The sequence below is a fragment of the Brachionichthys hirsutus genome, chromosome 12 (genome assembly GCF_040956055.1).
Source record: "Brachionichthys hirsutus isolate HB-005 chromosome 12, CSIRO-AGI_Bhir_v1, whole genome shotgun sequence".
NCBI lineage: Eukaryota > Metazoa > Chordata > Actinopteri > Lophiiformes > Brachionichthyidae > Brachionichthys > Brachionichthys hirsutus.
The window spans coordinates 409,980-432,700 of record NC_090908.1 but is presented as its reverse complement, the minus strand read 5'-3'; the positions used below and the strand labels follow the sequence as shown (position 1 = coordinate 432,700).

The following is a 22,721-nucleotide window of genomic DNA, read 5'->3' as shown; positions in this document are numbered from 1 at the left end:
TTCATGCTTGAGCAGCAAAAACCGCTAAATGAGCATCACATCTGTGTAAGAAATGACATCAAGCCAGCTGTTCGTTGTCTTAAGTAGAAGAATGGCCAACATAGTTCCATCGTTTTAAGCATTCGGCAGCTTCAAATCATGACAAAATGTTTTATGATAGATTTTTAATCGCTTGCATTCAGTCGTCCGTAATCTTCTAGAAGTCTCGTCTTCTGAATCCGGGTCACAGAGTCTGAGCTGACAGCGGGCGAGAAGCAGGGTACACCCTGGACAAGTCTCCAGTTCATCACGCATACTTACAATTTATAGCAACCAGCTCAGTTGCATGTTTATGGTGGTGGAAGGAAGATGGAGAACCTGCCCAGAACCCACATAGACATGGAGAACATGCAAACTCCGCACAGAAAGGCCTCAGGTGGAATCGAGCAAAAGACCTTGCTGCTGTAAGGCAGCAGCGCTAACCAGTGCGCCACACTTTATTTATATTTAATATCATGCTAATGAGTACGTGTGCGTATCGCTGTGCTTTTCTTCCGCCACTGATTCCATGTCCTGCATCTCTTCTCTCTTTGCAGACAGTTTGCTGCATCGCAACGCCCTGTTACTATGACAACAAAGGAGACCAACTAGATTCTAACTCAGATTCTTGCTGATGTTTTCCCATCCATGACAGAAAAAAAGAATAGACAGGCAGACAATAAAAGGGAAGATAACCGAATAAGAAATGAATGAATACGCTCTGCGTCGCCATGACGATCCGCTTTACTCACATTCCTCTCAGACGAAGCAGGACCTGGCTGTTTTGGCTCTGCTCCAGAGTGTCGTCAAAGTCACTCTGGAGCTCCTCTGTCTGCTGCTCCTCTTCGGTCGTTTTGATCTCCTCCTCCTCCTCGAGGTGCTGCATCTTGTCCTGGTCCGGTTTCATGTGCTCCATATTCTGTGCCTGCTTCTGCTCCAGCTCCTCCGTCTGCTGCATTTTCTCTGTGTCCTGTTCCGGTTGCAATTCTCTCTCGGATTGCGCCTCCTCACCTTGCTGCATGTCCTTCTCCATCTGCGCTCCTTCCTGTTGCTGGAGCTCCTCCCGCTGCTCCTTTCCCCCTTCTTTCTGTGGCACACACTCCTCCCTCCGAACCCCCTGAAACTCCACCTCTTCTTGACCGTGTTGTTGCATTTCATGCTGCCCTCCCTCCTGTTGCTGCACATCCAGCACCTCTTGGGGACGCTGAGACACGCCCACCTCCTTGTTCATCTTGATGACTGGAGAAGAAGAGGTTTGTATGAGTATTCACAAACTGACCTCTACAGCTGACCAGATTGTGAGCCTCAGGGTTTCTGATCCAACATCCAACATCCAACTTTTTGTGTTGCCTGACAGCCCAGCCAATGGGAAATAAAGCTCTCGAGTTATTGGTCAGAGGATAAAGGTTTTTAGATTTTGTCAAATGTTTAACCTACTGTATGTTTTGCACGAGAACAACAAAGATCAATAAAATGATTAGCGTCCCTCGCGAGTCTAGCGGTTCGGGACTGCGTTGCAGCACTGCAGCTGCAAAATCATCCAGCCGAATGTCCAAGAGCATTGCCGTAGCAACGCAAGGAGGATGTTGAGCAGTAATAGAGGGAGAGCGAGTGTGTGTGAGAGAGAGAGAGAGAGCGAGAGGACAAAGCAGAGACAAAGAACATTGCAGAGCGTTTCCCTGGTAACCCAGGAATGGTTGCTATGTGATGGAATCCTATAACCCACAGATCTGCCTCTTTTTCCTCCTCGTCCTCCTCCTCCTCATCTTCATCCCCTCCCCATCCCAGTTTATACTCTGCTCTGACAATACCAAACATGGATCTCCGTCTCTCCTTTCCTCGTCCAACAGCTCCACCTGCGTGAGAACCGGTGTGTGTGTCTGTTCTTTAGGTCCATGTCCCGCGTGAGAACCGGTGTGTGTGTCTGTTCTTTAGGTCCATGTCCCACGTGAGAACCGGTGTGTGCGTCTGTTCTTTAGGTCCATGTCCCGCGTGAGAACCGGTGTGTGCGTCTGTTCTTTAGGTCCATGTCCCGCGTGAGAACCGGTGTGTGCGTCTGTTCTTTAGGTCCATGTCCCGCGTGAGAACCGGTGTGTGTGTCTGTTCTTTAGGTCCATGTCCCGCGTGAGAACCGGTGTGTGCGTCTGTTCTTTAGGTCCATGTCCCGCGTGAGAACCGGTGTGTGCGTCTGTTCTTTAGGTCCATGTCCCGCGTGAGAACCGGTGTGTGCGTCTGTTCTTTAGGTCCATGTCCCGCGTGAGAACCGGTGTGTGCGTCTGTTCTTTAGGTCCATGTCCCGCGTGAGAACCGGTGTGTGCGTCTGTTCTTTAGGTCCATGTCCCGCGTGAGAACCGGTGTGTGTGTCTGTTCTTTAGGTCCATGTCCCGCGTGAGAACCGGTGTGTGCGTCTGTTCTTTAGGTCCATGTCCTGCGTGAGAACCGGTGTGTGTGTCTGTTCTTTAGGTCCATGTCCTGCGTGAGAACCGGTGTGTGCGTCTGTTCTTTAGGTCCATGTCCCGCGTGAGAACCGGTGTGTGTGTCTGTTCTTTAGGTCCATGTCCTGCGTGAGAACCGGTGTGTGTGTCTGTTCTTTAGGTCCATGTCCCGCGTGAGAACCGGTTTGTGTGTCTGTTCTTTAGGTCCATGTCCCGCGTGAGAACCGGTGTGTGTGTCTGTTCTTTAGGTCCATGTCCTGCGTGAGAACCGGTGTGTGTGTCTGTTCTTTAGGTCCATGTCCCGCGTGAGAACCGGTGTGTGTGTCTGTTCTTTAGGTCCATGTCCTGCGTGAGAACCGGTGTGTGTGTCTGTTCTTTAGGTCCATGTCCTGCGTGAGAACCGGTGTGTGTGTCTGTTCTTTAGGTCCATGTCCCGCGTGAGAACCGGTGTGTGTGTCTGTTCTTTAGGTCCATGTCCCGCGTGAGAACCGGTGTGTGTGTCTGTTCTTTAGGTCCATGTCCTGCGTGAGAACCGGTGTGTGTGTCTGTTCTTTAGGTCCATGTCCTGCGTGAGAACCGGTGTGTGTGTCTGTTCTTTAGGTCCATGTCCCGCGTGAGAACCGGTGTGTGTGTCTGTTCTTTAGGTCCATGTCCTGCCTTACGGGTCTCTCAGTCGTCCTGCAGAGCCGGTCTGAGGAGTTCAGGAGACGAGCAGCACTGGACTGGAACCTTGATGCCCCTGAGCCTCCTTTTAGAGGGCAGGAGACCCAGAAACATCTGATCCAGTGACATGAATGCCCCCTGCCTGTCCCCCCGAGGGCCCCCGTGTGGCGTATATTGTCTCCCTGCTCATGGGCAGAGTGCGAGACGAGGTAATACCAGGCTCCTTACCCATTTCGACCGCTTGTATCTGAGATGTTGTCCCCTCCCCCGTGTGAGCAGGAACGTGGACTGACCGAGGAGCGACCGTTTCCGTGTCGTGGGTGACGTGAAGTTTAACAGAATAAAGTCTGAACAGAATGGTCCTAAGTGTGTGTGTGTGTGTGTGTGTGTGCGTGTTATTACAGTGGTGGTTTATGGTTGTCAGATGTTGGAGGATCCCATGTTAAGGTTGAGTTGTGGTCATTTCACGCACACACACACACACACACACACACACGTGGGTTGTCCTACTCATGGGTGAAAATGCTAAGCACTTAGCACTCGCTCTTCAACGATTGTTCTCTCTTTGACTCGTTTAACGTTCTCCTTTCTGCACTCGTTCTCTTCTTGTTGTCTCTCGTCTTGCTTTGTCTCAACTTCTCCCACTTCCTTTCCTCCCCTTCTGTCGCCTCCTCTCTCTCCTTCTCAGGTCTCTCTGCATGATCTTATTTTCCAAGGAACAGAAACATTTTTGTAGAATCTCTCTGTGTGTGTGAGAGAGAGAGAGAAAGAGAGAGAGAGAGAGAGAGTGTGTGTGTGTGTGCGTCCGTGCGTAAGTGGAAGAAAGCTCAAATTTCCACCAGGAAATAGTTTCTCTGTGTACGTGGAATTATTCTTGGAAACTACCTTTTAATCTTTTCTTACAAAAATAATACTGCAGCTGTTCCCCCCCCCCCCCCCCAGTGAAAAAACAGACTCTAATATATAACAACTAGAAAGAGCACAGACCTCCTCTTTTGACAGTCAGGTATTGATCACATGCAGATATATATATAAATATATAAATATATATCACACTAAATATTTAGACATTATGATCTTCTGGACCTTTGCTTCAAGAAATGTTCTCTAACTGGACCTCTTTAAATTTTAGCTGAAGTTAAAAAACCTCATATGAATACTGGACCTGCCGCACAAACAGCAGCGTCTGTACTGGATCCTCAGATGTGTACCAGCAGCAGTAAAACTATCACAGTCAACAGGACGGAGCCGTCTTCAGGATACGTCTCTCCAGCTGACCGAGTGGACCAATCGTCATCAATGGCACGACATCGGCAGTAGTACTGCAGTAGTAGTAGTAGTAGTAGTCGTACTCGATGTACTCTAATGTCTGCGGTCCTTCAGGGTGGGTGGCCTCGGTGACAGTAGTACTACAGTAGTACTGCAGTAGTAGTAGTAGTAGTAGTAGTAGTAGTAGTCGTACTCGATGTACTCTAATGTCTGCGGTCCTTCAGGGTGGGTGGCCTCGGTGACAGTAGTACTACAGTAGTACTGCAGTAGTAGTAGTAGTAGTAGTAGTAGTAGTAGTCGTACTCGATGTACTCTAATGTCTGCGGTCCTTCAGGGTGGGTGGCCTCGGTGACAGTAGTACTACAGTAGTACTACAGTATAGTAGTAGTAGTAGTACTAGTTGGCCTCTAAAACAAATCTGTGTTTTGGATAGAAAATGAGATTTTCAAGAGATTGAACTAGAAGCTCAAAGTTATCCAATACTTCACTTAAATCACTTTTAAAACTTTATTTGTTCTGCTTCCACCAATTAACTCTTTAAAGAAGCCGACATTCCTCTTTGTACTCTTTAAAGAAGCCGACGTTCATCTTTGTGCTGACTAAAGGCTAAAGGGAGAAGAGGACGGAGGAAAGGAGGAAAGGAAGAGGAGGCGAGAAGGGGGGACGGAGGAAAGGGAGAGACGCGCCCTCCTCCTGCTCCGTAGAGCTGGTCCCAGCTAGACCCCCCCAGCACTAACCAGTGAGCCAGGAAACTAGCAGCAACTCACGGAGACGTCGGTTCGATTCCTGGCCTCCCTGCTGCAGCGGTCGCCATGCCGTCCCCGGGACTCCGGCTCGCCGTCGCGCTTCTCGCCGCGTCCTGCGTCCTTCGGCCGGCTGCGGTCCAGGCGGCGTCCTGCGAGTCGGTGCGGATCCCGCTGTGCCGGTCCATGCCGTGGAACATGACCAAGATGCCGAACCACCTTCACCACAGCACGCAGGACAACGCGGTGCTCGCCATCGAGCAGTTCGAGGCTCTGCTGGGTGAGTTACAGCTCGAATTAGTTACTTTACTGATTTAGTTACTTCACTGGGGGAGTTACAGCTCGAATTAGTTACTTTACTGATTTAGTTACTTCACTGGGGGAGTTACAGCTCGAATTAGTTACATCTGGCTACTTTACTGATTTAGTTACTTTACTGGGGGAGTTACAGCTCGAATTAGTTACTTTACTGATTTAGTTACTTCACTGGGGGAGTTACAGCTCGAATTAGTTACTTTACTGATTTAGTTACTTCACTGGGGGAGTTACAGCTCGAATTAGTTACATCTGGCTACTTTACTGATTTAGTTACTTTACTGGGGTAGTTACTTCACTGGGGGAGTTACTTCACTGGGGTAGTTACTTCACTGGAGGAGTTACTTCACTGGGGGAGTTACAGCTGTAATTAGTTACATCCGGCTACTTTACTGATTTAGTTACTTCCCTAACGGAGTTACTTCACTGATGGAGTTACTCCATTGACCGAGGTACTTCACTGGTGATGGGAGGGTAATCTACCTCTGTAATCTACCTGTCTCTGTAATCTACCTCTGTAATCTACCTGTCTCTGTAATCTACCTCTGTAATCTACCTGTCTCTGTAATCTACCTCTGCAATCTACCTGTCTCTGTAATCTACCTGTCTCTGTAATCTACCTCTGTAATCTACCTGTCTCTGTAATCTACCTCTGCAATCTACCTGTCTCTGTAATCTACCTGTATCTGTAATCTACCTCTGTAATCTACCTGTCTCTGTAATCTACCTCTGTAATCTACCTGTCTCTGTAATTTACCTCTGTAATCTACCTGTCTCTGTAATCTACCTCTGTAATCTACCTGTCTCTGTAATTTACCTCTGTAATCTACCTGTCTCTGTAATTTACCTCTGTAATCTACCTGTCTCTGTAATCTACCTCTGTAATCTACCTGTCTCTGTAATCTACCTCTGTAATCTACCTGTATCTGTAATCTACCTCTGTAATCTACCTGTCTCTGTAATCTACCTCTGTAATCTACCTGTCTCTGTAATCTACCTCTGTAATCTACCTGTATCTGTAATCTACCTCTGTAATCTACCTGTCTCTGTAATTTACCTCTGTAATCTACCTGTCTCTGTAATCTACCTCTGGAATCTACCTGTATCTGTAATCTACCTCTGTAATCTACCTGTCTCTGTAATCTACCTCTGCAATCTACCTGTCTCTGTAATCTACCTCTGTAATCTACCTGTCTCTGTAATCTACCTCTGTAATCTACCTGTATCTGTAATCTACCTCTGTAATCTACCTCTGTAATCTACCTGTCTCTGTAATCTACCTCTGCAATCTACCTGTCTCTGTAATCTACCTATGTAATCTACCTGTCTCTGTAATCTACCTCTGCAATCTACCTGTCTCTGTAATCTACCTCTGTAATCTACCTGTATCTGTAATCTACCTCTGTAATCTACCTGTATCTGTAATCTACCTCTGTAATTTACCTGTCTCTGTAATCTACCTCTGTAATCTACCTGTATCTGTAATCTACCTCTGTAATCTACCTGTCTCTGTAATTTACCTCTGTAATCTACCTGTCTCTGTAATCTACCTCTGTAATCTGCCTGTCTCTGTAATCTACCTCTGTAATCTACCTGTATCTGTAATCTACCTCTGTAATCTACCTGTTTCTGTAATCTACCTGTTTCTGTAATCTACCTGTATCTGTAATCTACCTCTGTAATCTACCTGTCTCTGTAATCTACCTCTGTAATCTACCTGTCTCTGTAATCTACCTCTGTAATCCACCTGTCTCTGTAATCTACCTCTGTAATCTACCTGTCTCTGTAATCTACCTGTATCTGTAATCTACATCTGTAATCTACCTCTGTAATCTACCTGTCTCTGTAATCTACATCTGTAATCTACCTCTGTAATCTACCTGTCTCTGTAATCTACCTGTATCTGTAATCTACATCTGTAATCTACCTCTGTAATCTACCTGTCTCTGTAATCTACCTGTCTCTGTAATCTACATCTGTAATCTACCTCTGTAATCTACCTGTCTCTGTAATCTACCTGTCTCTCTCTGTAATCTACCTCTGTAATCTACCTCTGTAATCTACCTGTATCTGTAATTTACCTCTGTAATCTACCTGTCTCTGTAATCTACCTGTCTCTGTAATCTACCTCTGTAATCTACCTGTCTCTGTAATCTACCTGTATCTGTAATCTACCTGTCTCTGTAATCTACCTCTGTAATCTACCTGTCTCTGTAATCTACCTGTATCTGTAATCTACCTGTATCTGTAATCTACCTCTGTAATCTACCTGTCTCTGTAATCTACCTGTCTCTGTAATCTACCTCTGTAATCTACCTGTCTCTGTAATCTACCTGTATCTGTAATCTACCTCTGTAATCTACCTGTCTCTGTAATCTACCTGTATCTGTAATCTACCTGTATCTGTAATCTACCTCTGTAATCTACCTGTCTCTGTAATCTACCTGTCTCTGTAATCTACCTCTGTAATCTACCTGTCTCTGTAATCTACCTGTCTCTGTAATCTACCTGTCTCTGTAATCTACCTCTGTAATCTACCTCTGTAATCTACCTGTCTCTGTAATCTACCTGTCTCTGTAATCTACCTGTATCTGTAATCTACCTCTGTAATCTACCTGTCTCTGTAATCTACCTGTATCTGTAATCTACCTGTATCTGTAATCTACCTCTGTAATCTACCTGTATCTGTAATCTACCTGTATCTGTAATCTACCTCTGTAATCTACCTGTCTCTGTAATCTACCTGTCTCTGTAATCTACCTCTGTAATCTACCTGTCTCTGTAATCTACCTGTCTCTGTAATCTACCTGTCTCTGTAATCTACCTCTGTAATCTACCTCTGTAATCTACCTGTCTCTGTAATCTACCTCTGTAATCTACCTGTCTCTGTAATCTACCTCTGTAATCTACCTGTCTCTGTAATCTACCTGTATCTGTAATCTACCTGTATCTGTAATCTACCTCTGTAATCTACCTGTCTCTGTAATCTACCTCTGTAATCTACCTGTCTCTGTAATCTACCTGTATCTGTAATCTACCTGTATCTGTAATCTACCTCTGTAATCTACCTCTGTAATCTACCTGTCTCTGTAATCTACCTGTCTCCGTCTCCCTTCTTGCTCAGGTACTGGCTGCAGCCCAGACTTGCTCTTCTTCCTGTGTGCCATGTACGCCCCCATTTGCACCATCGACTTTCAGCATGAGCCCATCAGGCCCTGCAAAGCCGTGTGTGAGCGGGCCAAGTCGGGCTGCGAGCCCGTGATGAGGCGTTACAACCACAGCTGGCCCGACAGCCTCGCCTGCAGTGAGCTGCCGCTGTACGACCGCGGCGTCTGCATTTCTCCTGAGGCCATCGTCAAGGCAGAAGGGCCAGGTACCGCCATTAGTTCCATTTATGTATCCATGACACACTGAAAGCTGATACGGGACCTGCGTTACATAGATGGTGTCACTGGGGTAGGAATCCTATTGGTGAGTTTCTTTTCTCCATGGTTTTCTTCACACAGCAAACATGGACAACATGTTCTAATACACAAGTCGAGTATAATCATCATGTCTGAGGGTTGATAATGATACAGTATTTGTCACGCGACAAGGCAAGTAAGAACCCAAATGCTCGACAGGAGAAGGGAAATCCAGAAACTGAGCTTTATTATTAAAAACCAGGTAGTCAGTCCAAACCAGCAGACAAATCAGGGACAGTTCCAAAAATCAGGTTAGGTCACAAACCAGGCCGTCAGAATAAGCAGGCAGACGGGTCCAAAGCGGCAGGCAGACAGGCGACATCGCCTCCACAGACACTCCAGACCTGTATGTCTCCAGACCTGTATGTCTCCAGGACCTGTATGTCTCCAGACCTGTATGTCTCCAGACCTGTATGTCTCCAGACCTGTATGTCTCCAGGACCTGTATGTCTCCAGACCTGTATGTCTCCAGACCTGTATGTCTCCAGACCTGTATGTCTCCAGACCTGTATGTCTCCAGACCTGTATGTCTCCAGACCTGTATGTCTCCAGACCTGTATGTCTCCAGGACCTGTATGTCTCCAGGACCTGTATGTCTCCAGACCTGTATGTCTCCAGACCTGTATGTCTCCAGGACCTGTATGTCTCCAGACCTGTATGTCTCCAGGACCTGTATGTCTCCAGACCTGTATGTCTCCAGACCTGTATGTCTCCAGACCTGCATGTCTCCAGACCTGTATGTTACCAGTTGTGTTTGCGCTGCGTGATTGTGTTAGTTTGTACTGCTGTTGGTACACATCTGTGTATCCACTCCTGATGTATGTTTTTATTTAACTTGGTCTATTTTACGGTATACCCTACAATGTAGCGCTGTAGTTTGCATTCTATTATTGTCATTTCCTCGTGTTGCATGTTACTCGTTGCTCGATTGCTCGTCTGTGAGCCATCGTTGACAACGGCAATAAGCTGATTCTGATTCTACACGGCAATCAGGATCAGAATCGGGATAGAGTGCTGGAATGAAGGAGCGAGTCATGACAAACTGGCAGAAACAGAGCAGAAGTAGAGTCAGGGCTGATAAGAGATCAGGTGCAGTTGGACGTAGCAACACAGGTGACAGGAATGAGCTGATCGCAGGAGGATCTGAGGTCAGTGTCAGGAGAGATTAGTACACAGAAAAATACAGATCGTCCTCAAGCTGTGAAAGAATCTCCGGCACAAGTTCACCGTGCAGGTACCACCACTGGGCTCCATTGAACTCCAGAGACTGTGGACTTCTCCGCTGGTGTGTGAGTGATGGTTTGAATGGTGACTGCCACCAGCACTGTATGAATGTTGGGGTGAAAGGGTGAATGCTGGCTCGTATTGTAAAGTGCTTTGGGTAATCACTAAAAACACTACCATTCTAAAAATGACGGGTGACTCTCTGTGTCCATGTAGACTCATACCACCAAGACCCATCCAGGTGTAACCCAGGTGAGGCTCACCTTCTCCGTGTCCATCGCTGTTCCCACAAAGCTGATTGTTGTTTTGGGTTAGGGTTAAATAAACGATACAGTACATGAGGATTTTGGACACAGATCGTCAGTGACCTTTTAGATTTCATCTATTTAGCACTCATTTTGATGAATCTTATGAACCCAACCAGTCTAGAATCCTGTTAAACCATAAAAGCTGATGTATTCTGGATTTTATCCTCTCACAGAATCTGGTCCAGATTTTCCAATGGACTCCAACAACTTTAAGTGCAGAGAACCACGTGGAGGTACCTTTGTGTTTACCCAATACCTTGGTTCTATTTCAAGCTCCTCGTGTTTCGAGGGCGTTGGTCTTGTGAGCATGGAGAGCGTGGACGGAAAGTTTGACAATGGCTAATCTACTCACAATGGCAGGTAGCACGCAGGACAGCTGCGTCATAGCATGACTACCCAATACAATTGTCACCTTCATGAGCCGGGTGGGCATTGTTTGAGCTGTGGCTCAGTAGGTTGGCAGTTCGAGTCCCAGCTCTGACTGTCTACGTGTCGAAGTGTCCTTGGGCAAGACACTGAACCCTGCTAGTGGGTCTGGCAGCACCTTGCATGGCAGCAGTCGCCCACTGGAGTGTGAACGTGTGTGTGAATGGGTGAATGTGAGGCTTCATGTAAAGCGCTTTGAGCACCGCAAAGGTGGGAAAAGCGCTTTATAAGTTGTTTTATTTTGTCTTATTTTTGATGCCCACATTACACAAGTATTTGTACCCATTTTCTGTGACGAGCCTCAAATTGTACTGAGACTCATTTTGGTAATTGGTTTCATTTCTGGAGCAAATCTCAAGAAATATTATAGTTTTCCACACCTTTCCGCATACAAAATCCAAGTATGTCATTTATTCCCTTTGCTGCTTCCATTATTGCAAGTTGAAATGTTCTCTTCGTGTGTGTCAGACCTGGCTCCAAATATAGTTTACCGCACCGAGGTTTTCCCCACAAACATCTTCTATGTACTGGACAAACACTGTGATCTTTCGGGAGTTGATATGCTAACCATTTCATTTGCTCCAACCGGAATTGGAGAGAACTTTCAACACTTTTCATTGAAATGTATTTCATGCTTGTTTCTTGTAGATCACTGTAGATGTAAGGCAGTAAGAATTGGTCTGAAAGCCTACCTGAAGAACAACTACAACTATGGTGAGTCGTCTGGGACATTTGATTTTGTTTTGTATGCTACAGTCAATGCATTTGACTCGTTACACTCGACTAGCAGCACTGCTAATTATTTATTATAGGATGGTTTCCCCAACATGGAATCTCTTCTGGGATTGGAAATGTGTTTGCATTATTATCCCACTGAGAATCAGCAGTGTACTGGCAATGCCTGGACCCTGAATGTTTCTAAATCTCTTAAATGTGTCTGTCCACAGAGGGGGGACAGACACATTTCTTTTTATGCTGGGATAAAACCACAAGAGAAACCCACTCTGCCACCGAGTGTTGTGTGGAGACCTAAAATGATGCGCCCCTCACATGTTCTCCATTCGGCCTTCGCCTGTACAACAAACCATAAATAAATGACTAAATAAACTAGAAAAGCACCCAGAGAGCGCAGACCTCCGCCCAGCAGCCCATTCCCCTCAATTAGATTTAGACATCCACATGGTGATCTGGATCATCACCTAAAGGTTCTACAGTGGAACCTCGGTCCTCGAACGGCGCGGTAGTCGAACAAAAACCGGAGTTTAAAATGCCTCGGAAGGCAAACAGACTTTCGGAGTTTGAACACACAAGTGGAGCCGAGGCGAACCGAAGACACGTGAACGAAGGTGGAGGCGACCCGAGTAGGTTCAGTTTGAGGCGACCTGCCATAGGAGAAAGACTGTATTCACCTTTATCACTTCCTGTGTGTGTTTTTTCTCTTTGTTCTCTTTAGCTCTTAGTCATGGATCCAAAGAAAGGCAGCATTAAAACTACTGGAAAAGAAAAGAGGAACGTAGCGAGAACAACCGTTGAACTAAAGAAGGAAATAATCGCCAAATATGAAAATGGCGTCCGTGTCTGTTTGTTGTGGGCTAGGGTTATGTGTTTAACGGTGCGGTGCTTTGTGTCCAAATGTTTTCTTAAAGTTGGACACACGATAGAGTTTTGTTGCACCGCAGAGAGTGCAAAGAACAGTCATAGTTTCCTTATATTTCGCTGACAGGAATGTGAAGTAATGGCTGTGTTTCATCCAGTAAAAGCATTGGGCCTATCGCCATCCACTTGCTCCATGCAGCATGGTAAAACACGCGAGCTGCGACATCACTACCCAAGGCAAGAAAAAAGGCTTCAATATTAATTTACCATTGAAAATAAAGATTAAAAACTATTTTGCCTATATTATGACTGAAAAAGTAAAGAAATAGTAATTCACAGACACTTGGATAAGTAACTACAATGGACTGCCGGGGGAACCTCCCTCTAGATCTGCTTTACACATATCATAAATACATATCACTAATTAGTCTTCTTCCCCGTAGTTGTTTGCTCTTCCTCCTTCTATCTGTCTCAATCTGCAGGCCCATCTCTCCACGGTGCTGCAGAACCTGAACCTGTCCAAACAGCGACCTTCATTGCTGCCATTAGCATTTAGAGTTTCCTTTATAGCAGTTCTTTAGTCAGTGGTTTGCTCAGCAGAGCTTTATCCACTGAAGGTACTGTGAATACATTATGTTCCTGCTCTCTCTCTCAACCCAGCCGGTCGGACAGATGGCCGTCCACTATGAGTCTTAGGTTCCGCCCAAGATTTCTACCTGTTATAGGGAAGTTTTTCCTTGCCTCTGTCTCCAAAGTTCTTGCTCTTGTGGGACAAGTTGGGTTGATGATGATGATGATGAATATATTTATTAGATAGAATGTTAGAGTACAAGTACAGTCACACAGTAGCATGTATTACAGTACAAGTACAGTCACACAGTAGCATGTATTACAGTACAAGTACAGTCAAACAGTAGCATGTATTACAGTACAAGTACAGTCAAACAGTAGCATGTATTACAGTACAAATAACGTCAAACATCCTGTCTAAGAGGAGCATTTCAAAAAAGCCCTTGCGGTCTTGTTTCCGTTGAAAGTCCTTCGTACATAATCAGGGTTCCGTCTTTCTGTATAGTGCCTTGAGATAACTTCCTGTTATCACCTGGTGTTATCGAAATAAAATGAATTGAATTATCAACCATTTTGAACATTGCCATCCGTTTCTTTTATGTGTGATATAATCAATTCCAAGGCCAAATGTTACCATTTAAGTTGATGATCCTCTTCTTCAGTGATCAGGGTTAGGGTGAGGGATGTAAGGAACCGTGGTCTGGAGCCCACAGCAGTGGTGGAGGTGAAAGAAGTGCTCAAGTCTTCTCTGGTCAATATTCCAAAAGAGACACAGACACTATACTACTCATCGTCCTGTCTATGTCCTCCTCTGTCAGTTGGGGAGGAGTATCTGGTTATGGGCTACGAGAATGAGGAGACATCCAGGTATGCGCAGCTCGCTAACAAATGTACTGTTTCTGTCATCAAAACTCCTTTGACTTTACAGAGTAATGCCATGCGAGCCCTTTTGGGTAAAGTGTATATCGAGATAATAAAAAACTGTCTGAACTGGATTCTCAGTCATCCATGGAGCTCAACCATCGGGTTACTGCGTACAGTCATGTCTAAAACAATCAGGACATCCCACCAGCCTGTTTCTTCTGATATATAAAACATGTATATATCCCTATCAGGAGGCTCTGAGTCCAAACGGTTCCTCAGAATACAGTAAAGCAAGGTGACCAGATCATTGATATGCGAGCATTTCCTAATATAGAGCTAATTATGGGATGTCCTGATTCTTTCATGCGACTGTATGTGACTCAGGTTTCATGATCTTGTTTTAATTCAACGCTGCATATTCCTCACTGACAGATCCTGACTTTCGTTGCAGGTTGCTTCTGATTGATGGCTCAGTTGCTCAGAAGTGGAAGGACAGATTGGGCAGGAAGGTCAAAGTACGACAGTAACACACACACACGCACACACACAAACTTGTTCTGCTCTTTAGGATTGGGGTTTAGTTGAACAGTGTTTGTTCTTTTATCATCTATTAGCATATTAGCTGACTGGGGGCCTGCTTAACGAGGTGATGTCGGATCAATAGATTCAGCAGCAGGAAGCCGGTCGCCATGGTCCATGCTTGCAATTCTTTCATAAGGGTTTTCAAACTGCTCTTATTGTGAAGGGACACCCAGGACCCGTTTGTCCTGGGTGTCCCTGTTTGTCCCCACCAGCTCCCGACCACACAGCCCCCTCAAACTCCCCCCACAATAAGGTGGCAGTGCAACTCAAATAGCTGAATAGACCTTTAGCCCCAGCTGACTTGATTTTTATTTTTTCTACCTGCTGACCCGTCTTCATGTCTCCTGTTTCAGAGATGGGATAAGATCCTCCAGGGTAAAGGTCAAACGATGGCACGCCGGAATCCTCACTGAAATCTACCTGTCCCGGCTCGTTACAGCACAATGGAGTTCACCTCCACCTTTCAGACGGCTTCCATTTACGTTGCACAGTGTGTATGTCCAGGTCATTTGTGTTTGTGTGTTTGCACCTCAAGCACTCAGCTAACGCAGGAGTGAAGCTGAGAATGTAGCATCGAGCCGATGCAGAGCGATTCATTACTCAGAATAAAGGATTTCAGCGGTGGCTCCAGTGTTTCGGTCATTGTTGATGGGTTAGGGGAGGCACGGCTCAGGCTGGGCCTGGCTGCGGGCTGGCTGCGGGCTAGCTGCGGGTTAGCTGCGGGCTGGCTGCGGGCTAGCTGCGGGTTAGCTGCGGGCTGGCTGCGGGCTAGCTGCGGGCTGGCTGCGGGCTAGCTGCGGGTTGGCTGCGGGCGAGCTGCGGGCTGGCTGCGGGCTAGCTGCGGGTTAGCTGCGGGCTAGCTGCAGGTTAGCTGCGGGCTAGCTGCGGGTTAGCTGCGGGTTAGCTGCGGGCTAGCTGCAGGTTAGCTGCGGGTTAGCTACATAAATAACCTTCCGGTTACAACATGGAGTTTGCACACAAAAAATGTACTTTCATTGGCGCGCGCACAATAAGCGTTGGATGACCCCGCCCAGTGCAGTCAGCTGATGCAGCTGGGCGGGGCTAAATAAGGACTTAAACGACAGCTGTCCGGTTAACGGAAACACCAACTCGGTCCCGGTTGTAAAACTCACAACCGCGCATGCGCACAACCTTCTACCAGCTCGTCACAGCAACAAAACAATAAATATTTACCTTGTTGTACTTCTTCCGTTTTTTGGCACCTGACGGTGAAATTCTCTTCGACGTGATGACGTGACGCCGCAGACCGCTGCTTGTGTGACGCATCGCTTGCTTCCATGCTAGTTTGTTTACAATAAGGCGACCAATCAGAGCAAGGCCAGGCCTAACGTCACTCTGTAGGTTGCCAGGTTTCAACCACCCAAGCAGCCCCCCCCCCCCCTGTTATGTAATCTTTAGACACAGTTTGTCTTCTCATTCGTTTTGAAATAAAACTTTATTTAAAAACATAATAATAATCACCCAAACCGGAGAGCCGCCTGGTAGGCGCCGCAGCTTTTATACACGCTGCGCACATCACCCCCTGCATAACGCAAAATAGGGCCGCCAGGTCGGGGGCCCCTAGTCACCAGCCACCCCCCCCCAATCAATAAAACCAGATGTCGTGCCATCCTACCGTCCTGCCGGCGTGGTGCGAGTCCAGTCCCATGCGGGACAGCTTGTCCCTCAGAAGGTTGGGCTGGATGGTGATGAAATTCCCTACAACGTTGAATTGTCCTTAAACGTGATGCTTCTACAAAAATACTACACGAATACACGTAGTTTACTGGAGGGTGTATTTATTTACTAATTTGATTAAAACTTTTGTTTTACATTATGATTGGAAAATGTTCTTTGAAACTTAAAACTTTAGAAATTTGACTTGCTTTGAAATATTCGTGAAAACCTTTGTCTTCAAAGGACAGGACTCGATGCCGAGCAGATGGATGGATGGCGATTCTAACATCCATCCATCCATCGCCGGGTCGCCGAGGCAACAGTCTCCGCAGGGACTTCCGGACTTCTCCCTCCCAGCCACCTCCTCCGGGGGGATCCCGAGGCGTTCCCAGGCCGACCCAGAGACATCGTCTCTCCAGCGTGTCCTGGGTCCTCCGAGGCGTCCTCCCAGTGGGACGGAGGCCAAGCGACTCGTTGAGTCAATGTTGAAAGCTCAATAGCAGTTTTTATTTAGAGCCAGTCAAGTCCCATCGTCTAATAACACTGATTCATAAAGTATTTACAGCAAAGCATGAACCCATGCAAGAAGCGCCAACGGCGTCTTATACAGAACATAATGAACCTACAAACACCCGGTACCCTAAAGAATCAAGATTATAGGTACCCGAAAGAATCAAGACTATAGGTACCCGAAAGAATCAAGACTATAGGTACCCTAAAGAGAATCACGATTATAGGTACCCTAAAGAGAATCACGATTATAGGTACCCGAAAGAATCACGATTATAGGTACCCTAAAGAGAATCACGATTATAGGTACCCTAAAGAGAATCACGATTATAGGTACCCGAAAGAATCACGATTACAGGTACCCAAAAGAGAATCAAGATTACAGGTACCCGAAAGAATCAAGATTATAGGTACCCTAAAGAGAATCACGATTATAGGTACCCGAAAGAATCAAGATTATAGGTACCCTAAAGAGAATCACGATTAGAGGTACCCGAAAGAATCACGATTATAGGTACCCTAAAGAGAATCACGATTATAGGTACCCGAAAGAATCACGATCATAGGTACCCTAAAGAGAATCACGATCATAGGTACCCTAAAGAATCACGATCATAGGTACCCTAAAGAATCACGATTATAGGTACCCTAAAGAGAATCACGATTATAGGTACCCTAAAGAGAATCACGATTATAGGTACCCTAAAGAGAATCACGATTATAGGTACCCTAAAGAGAATCAAGATTATAGGTACCCTAAAGAATCAAGATTATAGTTACCCCGAAGAGAATCAAGATTATAGATACCCTAAAGAGAATCAAGACTATAGGTACCCGAAAGAGAATCAAGATTATAGGTACCCTAAAGAGAATCACGATTATAGGTACCCTAAAGAATCAAGATTATAGTTACCCTGAAGAGAATCAAGATTATAGGTACCCTAAAGAATCAAGATTATAGTTACCCTGAAGAGAATCAAGACTATAGGTACCCGAAAGAATCAAGATTATAGGTACCCTAAAGAATCACGATTATAGTTACCCTAAAGAGAATCAAGATTATAGGTACCCTAAAGAGAATCAAGATTATAGGTACCCTAAAGAGAATCAAGACTATAGGTACCCAAAATAGAATCACGATTATAGGTACCCTAAAGAATCACGATTATAGTTACCCTAAAGAGAATCAAGATTATAGTTACCCTAAAGAGAATCAAGATTATAGGTACCCTAAAGAGAATCAAGATTATAGGTACCCGAAAGAATCAAGATTATAGGTACCCTAAAGAATCAAGATTATAGGTACCCTAAAGAGACTCACGATTATAGGTACCCGAAAGAATCAAGACTACAAGTACCCTAAAGAGAATCACGATTATAGGTACCCTAAAGAGAATCAAGATTATAGGTACCCGAAAGAATCAAGACTACAAGTACCCTAAAGAGAATCACGATTATAGGTACCCGAAAGAATCAAGACTACAAGTACCCTAAAGAGAATCAAGATTATAGGTACCCGAAAGAGAATCAAGATTGTAGTTACCCTAAAGAGAGTCACGATTATACAACCTTACGAAAGAAGGGCACCACCCTAATCCGTTTGAGAATCGACTAACGCTAGAATGAGAACTCTGTCGTAGCTGCAGATCAATCAGGTGATTGGGTTCCTCTGATATAATACATCATCTTCATACTGTAGATTACAATACTAAGTATTAGTACTAATACTACGACGCACGAGGAGTCCATCCCTAAATGAAGTGAGATGCGATTAGACTGGCCAAACACGCCACAGAAGCAGCGGCCGGTTCTCCTGCAGAGAGCTGCTCGTCGTCTGGACCCGGCAGACTCCGGTTCCGGGGGCTGGCCGTGCGGTTCCTCGTCTCCTCGTCGAGCTCCTGCAGCAGCAGCTTGGAGATGAGGCTGCTGAAGCGGTTCTCTGTGGTGGACACGACCTCTGAACTAGCCGTGGTCAAATTCAGTTCTCCAGGTTTCACACACGAGCCATTCGCGTTGGTGAAGACCACCTGACCGAGGTCCAGCCCTGCAACGGAGGACGGGCCGGCACAGGGGACGTCCCGCACCAGCTTGTAGTTTAGCATCCAGTCCTGGAGCCACTCCAGGGCACAGTCACACTCCCAGGGGTTCCTGAAGAGGTACAGGCGACTCAGGAAGTAGACGGGCTGGAACACCTGGAAGGGGAGGCCCGTGAGCCTGTTGCTGTTCAGGTGAAGCGTGACCAAGCTGGTCAGGTTCTCAAACGTGCCTTCCTCAATGCAGAGCACCTGGTTTCGGTCCAGGAACAGGACTTCCAGCTCCACCAAGTCACTGAACCAGGTTCTGGACACATTGATCAGCTGGTTCCCCCCAAGATTGAGCATCTTGAGGTGGCCGAGGCCCCTGAAGACAAACCGGGGGAGGCTAGACAGCAAGTTATCATTGAGATAAAAGTTCTCCAGCCGCCTCAGGTCCTGAAAGGACTCGTCATGAATCACATTGATGCGGTTCTCCTGAAGGTTCAGGTACCTGGAACAAGACAGAACTTTAGAATCAAACGCTCAATATTCAAATCTAAAAGAACGAGAAGGCTGCAGAGAGAAACATTCAGCAAACGGCCACGCCCAGGGCAACCCAGGGCAACCCAGAGCAACCCAGGACAATCCAGAGCAACCCAGGGCAACCCAGGGCAACCCAGAGCAATCCAGAGCAACCCAGGGCAATCCAGGGCAAGCCAGAGCAACCCAGGGCAACCCAGGGCAACCCAGGGCAACCCAGGGCAACCCAGGGCGTCGTCCAATGGGCCGAGAGGGGCCACAGACTAGGAACTGGTTTCGGTGCAACATTAGAAACCGACAGTAATAAATGTCATCAGTGATTCTAACTGAGGGGAAGACCCGGTACCAAGAGACTGGTGCAGGGTCCAGATGAGGCAATAGCTGCACGTTAACAGGGGGGGGGGGGGGTCCATTCTGCTGCGTCTTGATTCTGTAAATGAGGACAATGTCCTCTCGGTGGACATCGTGGGTGAGACGGCAGAAACCGCCGCCTTCCAACAGACGAGCCCCCGTAACAGCGATCGCCACCAATATACGGTAATATACGATCGGGTAACGCCTACTGCACGCTGTGGCTTGGTCGGGGGGGGGGGGGTCAAAGCTTCTTGCTCGACATGCTCGGGGGCCCTATTTGATGGATCTCTTGGTCTACCTCCAGCCAGCGACTCACCTCAGACCCCCCAGGCCCAGCAGGGAGCTGTACGCCACCGCCTCTATCTTGTTCCTCTCCAGGTAGACGTGGGTCAGGTTCTCCAGGCCTCGGACGGCCCCCGGGATCCTCCGGAAGTTATTCTCAAAGCACAGCAGCTCCCTCATGGCCGTTTGCTCGATGAAGATGCGATCCGGGATGTTGAAGAGGTTGCAGTCCGACAGGTCGAGGCGCACGAGCTTCCTCAGGCCGGTGAACGTTCGCGTGTGAAGATAACTGATGTACTCGTTGTGTGCCATTTTCAGGTTCACCAAGTTGGAAAGGCCCTGCAAGACAGCGGTTTGGTTGAATGTGTACTTGTACCCGCTAATATTTAAGAGCTCAGAAAGCCAAAGCAACTGTTATGGCAAAAAAACCGTATGTTCGGGGTCGGACCTTCGTTCAACGTGAAAGAGCAACGATTGGACGGTGGAGATACGTAGAAGCTTTCACTAATGCTTCCGGTCTGAAGAGCCGTGATTATTATTATACTTATATTATATTGTTATTATGCACCAACCCTGAAGGGTAAACGTGTAATTTTAACTGATCTTTGGATCCATAAATGGGTTTTAATGCTAAAATGTAATACTGTGTCTGAGTGTCATTCCTGATGTGATGCAGATTAAATTGGGTGGTGAGGTAGAGGCGAAGTATTTACAGTTCAGGTTGGATTGTATTTGATGTTAAACACACTCAGCAGCTGTTTCTGGAATCCGTTCAGCATTCTGGTCTTTTCTAGATTGCACCATAATTCAAGCGGCCTGGATTGATAATCCAGGAGATGTTTGTTACAGATCAACACAGCAAATAGAAAATAACATTTCTTTAACCTCGATACGTACCACAATTTGACAATGATGCAGAAAATACATTTCAAAGTATGACATTTAGATTTTTCTGCTTCATTCCGCTCCTTATCGAATGGAGTACTGTTTTAAGTGTGTATTTGCTTTGTCTCATTTATGTTTGAAATAAATATTCAGCAGACTGACGAGTGAACCTCAGCAGACCTTGAAGGCTCCGGGTGTGATGAAGGAGATGTTGTTGTGGTCCAGACAGAGAGACTTGAGGGAGGGAAGGGTCCCGAAAGCCCTCTCAGACAGGAACTTCAGCCTGTTCTTCTCCAGGTTGATGGAGGAAGCCTCGCAGGGAAACTCTTTGGGGAGCTCGGCCAGGCCGGAGTGATCACACAACACGCTGCAGCTCTTCTCCTGAGTGCAGGAGCAGGACGAGGGGCAGGCCCGAACACAAGCCCCGCCCGCCAGCGAGGGCCGGGGCAGCAGGCACAGCATGGAGGCTGGAAGAGAGGGGCCGTGAATGAGGGCTGGGAAAACACCCAGAACACTTTGCTGCTAAGAGGAAAACCGCCCTGAGAATTCAGCAACTCCTTTACATAAGCCCCCCCCCTCTGGATGCATCGCGGTTCAAATGCCGCAACCCAGCCGAAAGCCGGATGGGGATTGGGATTATTTATTCTGTGCACCACCATGCCGGGGGGGTCAGCTGGGGACAGGACACCGACGCCGGTTCATTTAGGGCTGCGTGGGACTCCAAGCTGCGCGATCATGTTCGGAGCGTTAGCTAGCAGCATCGTTCCGTGTGTTCTCCAAAGCAGCATGGGTTCCGTCTGGGTTCCGCCCAGCTGAAACATGCAGGAAGGCCCGACTGACCCGACTCGGGATGGAAGCGGTCGTTTTAACGAGGAACGGATTTGATTCTGAATTTATATTGAAGCCGTCCTTTTCAGCTGCTGGTGAAATAATGTGATTAAGGAGAATCAATAATAGCGATCAACCCCACAACAGGATTTCACCTTCGATCCGTGTCATGTCATGAGATGACTCGGTCTTTGACAGAAGCAAATGCAGATGTTGGAGAGAAATCTCTGACAGAAGAACAAAGACTTCTGCAGCAAGTTAATCTGAGCAGGACTAATGGAGACTTCCTTTCACCAGCAGAGCCTCTGAAACGGGATTAGGAGAGATTAAGACTGACCAGTGAGCGCGAGGACGTCCATTGCCGTCGTCTGTCCTCTAGCACGGCTGGATTACGTCTGGGAATAAGAGACAGAACACATCTGGGCTTCAGGAGGAGCATATTCCATGTGGATTATAGTTCTGTGTGACGAACAGCGACGACATGGGAGAGAAAGACACCTGAAGACAACCTGAGGTAGCGGCCGACGTACCTTCAGATGCATCCCTTTGTGTTCCAGGTCCCCGTCCAAATGTTGGACATGTCCATTTTGTTCCGCTCCGTCCACGTTCAAAAGCACAACAGTGATCCTACTAGCATGCCTTACTGCTGCACCGTGTTCCCTCACTCACTCACTCTCTCTCTCTCTCTCTCTGTCACACACACACACCAGAAAGCCATCTCCTAATGGCAGTCAAATCCCTGGAACGATGGATAAACGGAGTCGGGCGGCTCGTAGGATTACGGAGGTAAAGTAAAGCTTGCAGTGCAGTCACCCGGAAACAGAGCACGCGCGCACGCACGCACGCGCGCACGCACGCACGTCAGACCCAGAACCGGCGAACCCGACGGGAGCTTCTTCACCGCTCGGCTGGCAGCAGTTAACAGGTTAAATTACAAATCTGAATTCTTTATGGAGCGGAAAAGGAATGTTCTTGTGCAAACCCCGTCCTTTAGTTTTGAGCCAACGCGTACCGAGTAGTACTCGGTGAGTACTCTAGTTTCCATCGGGTGTAGTACTCGGTGAGTACTCTAGTTCCCATTGGGCTCCTGTTGCGCAGTAGCTGCGTGACACACACACACACACACACACTTTGTCCACCTGCGCACTCTGCT

General features: G+C 47.0%; 3 protein-coding genes across 3 annotated transcripts in view; 1 reads left to right on the top strand and 2 right to left on the bottom strand.

The window, feature by feature from the left end:
* Window positions 1–1,084, bottom strand: part of pde1a (phosphodiesterase 1A, calmodulin-dependent) — a 14,220-nt gene extending 13,136 nt beyond the window's left edge. Inside the window, exon 1 of the mRNA XM_068746722.1 lies at window positions 771–1,084. Within this exon, the coding sequence (XP_068602823.1) occupies window positions 771–1,051 (281 nt within the window). The 5' untranslated portion in view covers window positions 1,052–1,084. The remainder of the gene's footprint in view (window positions 1–770) is intronic.
* Window positions 1,085–5,019: 3,935 nt separating this feature from the next.
* On the top strand, window positions 5,020–15,095 carry frzb (frizzled related protein). Its single transcript, XM_068746723.1, has 8 exons — window positions 5,020–5,408; window positions 8,568–8,816; window positions 10,348–10,383; window positions 10,613–10,672; window positions 11,514–11,579; window positions 13,694–13,898; window positions 14,347–14,410; window positions 14,831–15,095. Exons 1-8 carry the CDS (start codon window positions 5,198–5,200, stop codon window positions 14,888–14,890), a joined length of 951 nt encoding a protein of 316 aa, XP_068602824.1. The 5' UTR covers window positions 5,020–5,197; the 3' UTR covers window positions 14,891–15,095.
* Window positions 15,096–18,415: 3,320 nt separating this feature from the next.
* nyx (nyctalopin) lies at window positions 18,416–21,927 on the bottom strand. The gene is made up of 4 exons (XM_068746440.1): window positions 21,906–21,927; window positions 20,921–21,207; window positions 19,890–20,194; window positions 18,416–19,190 (listed from the first exon to the last, which is right to left on the bottom strand). The coding sequence occupies exons 1-4, from the start codon at window positions 21,925–21,927 to the stop codon at window positions 18,416–18,418; spliced, it is 1,389 nt and encodes a 462-aa protein (XP_068602541.1).
* Between the last annotated feature and the right edge of the window lie 794 nt (window positions 21,928–22,721).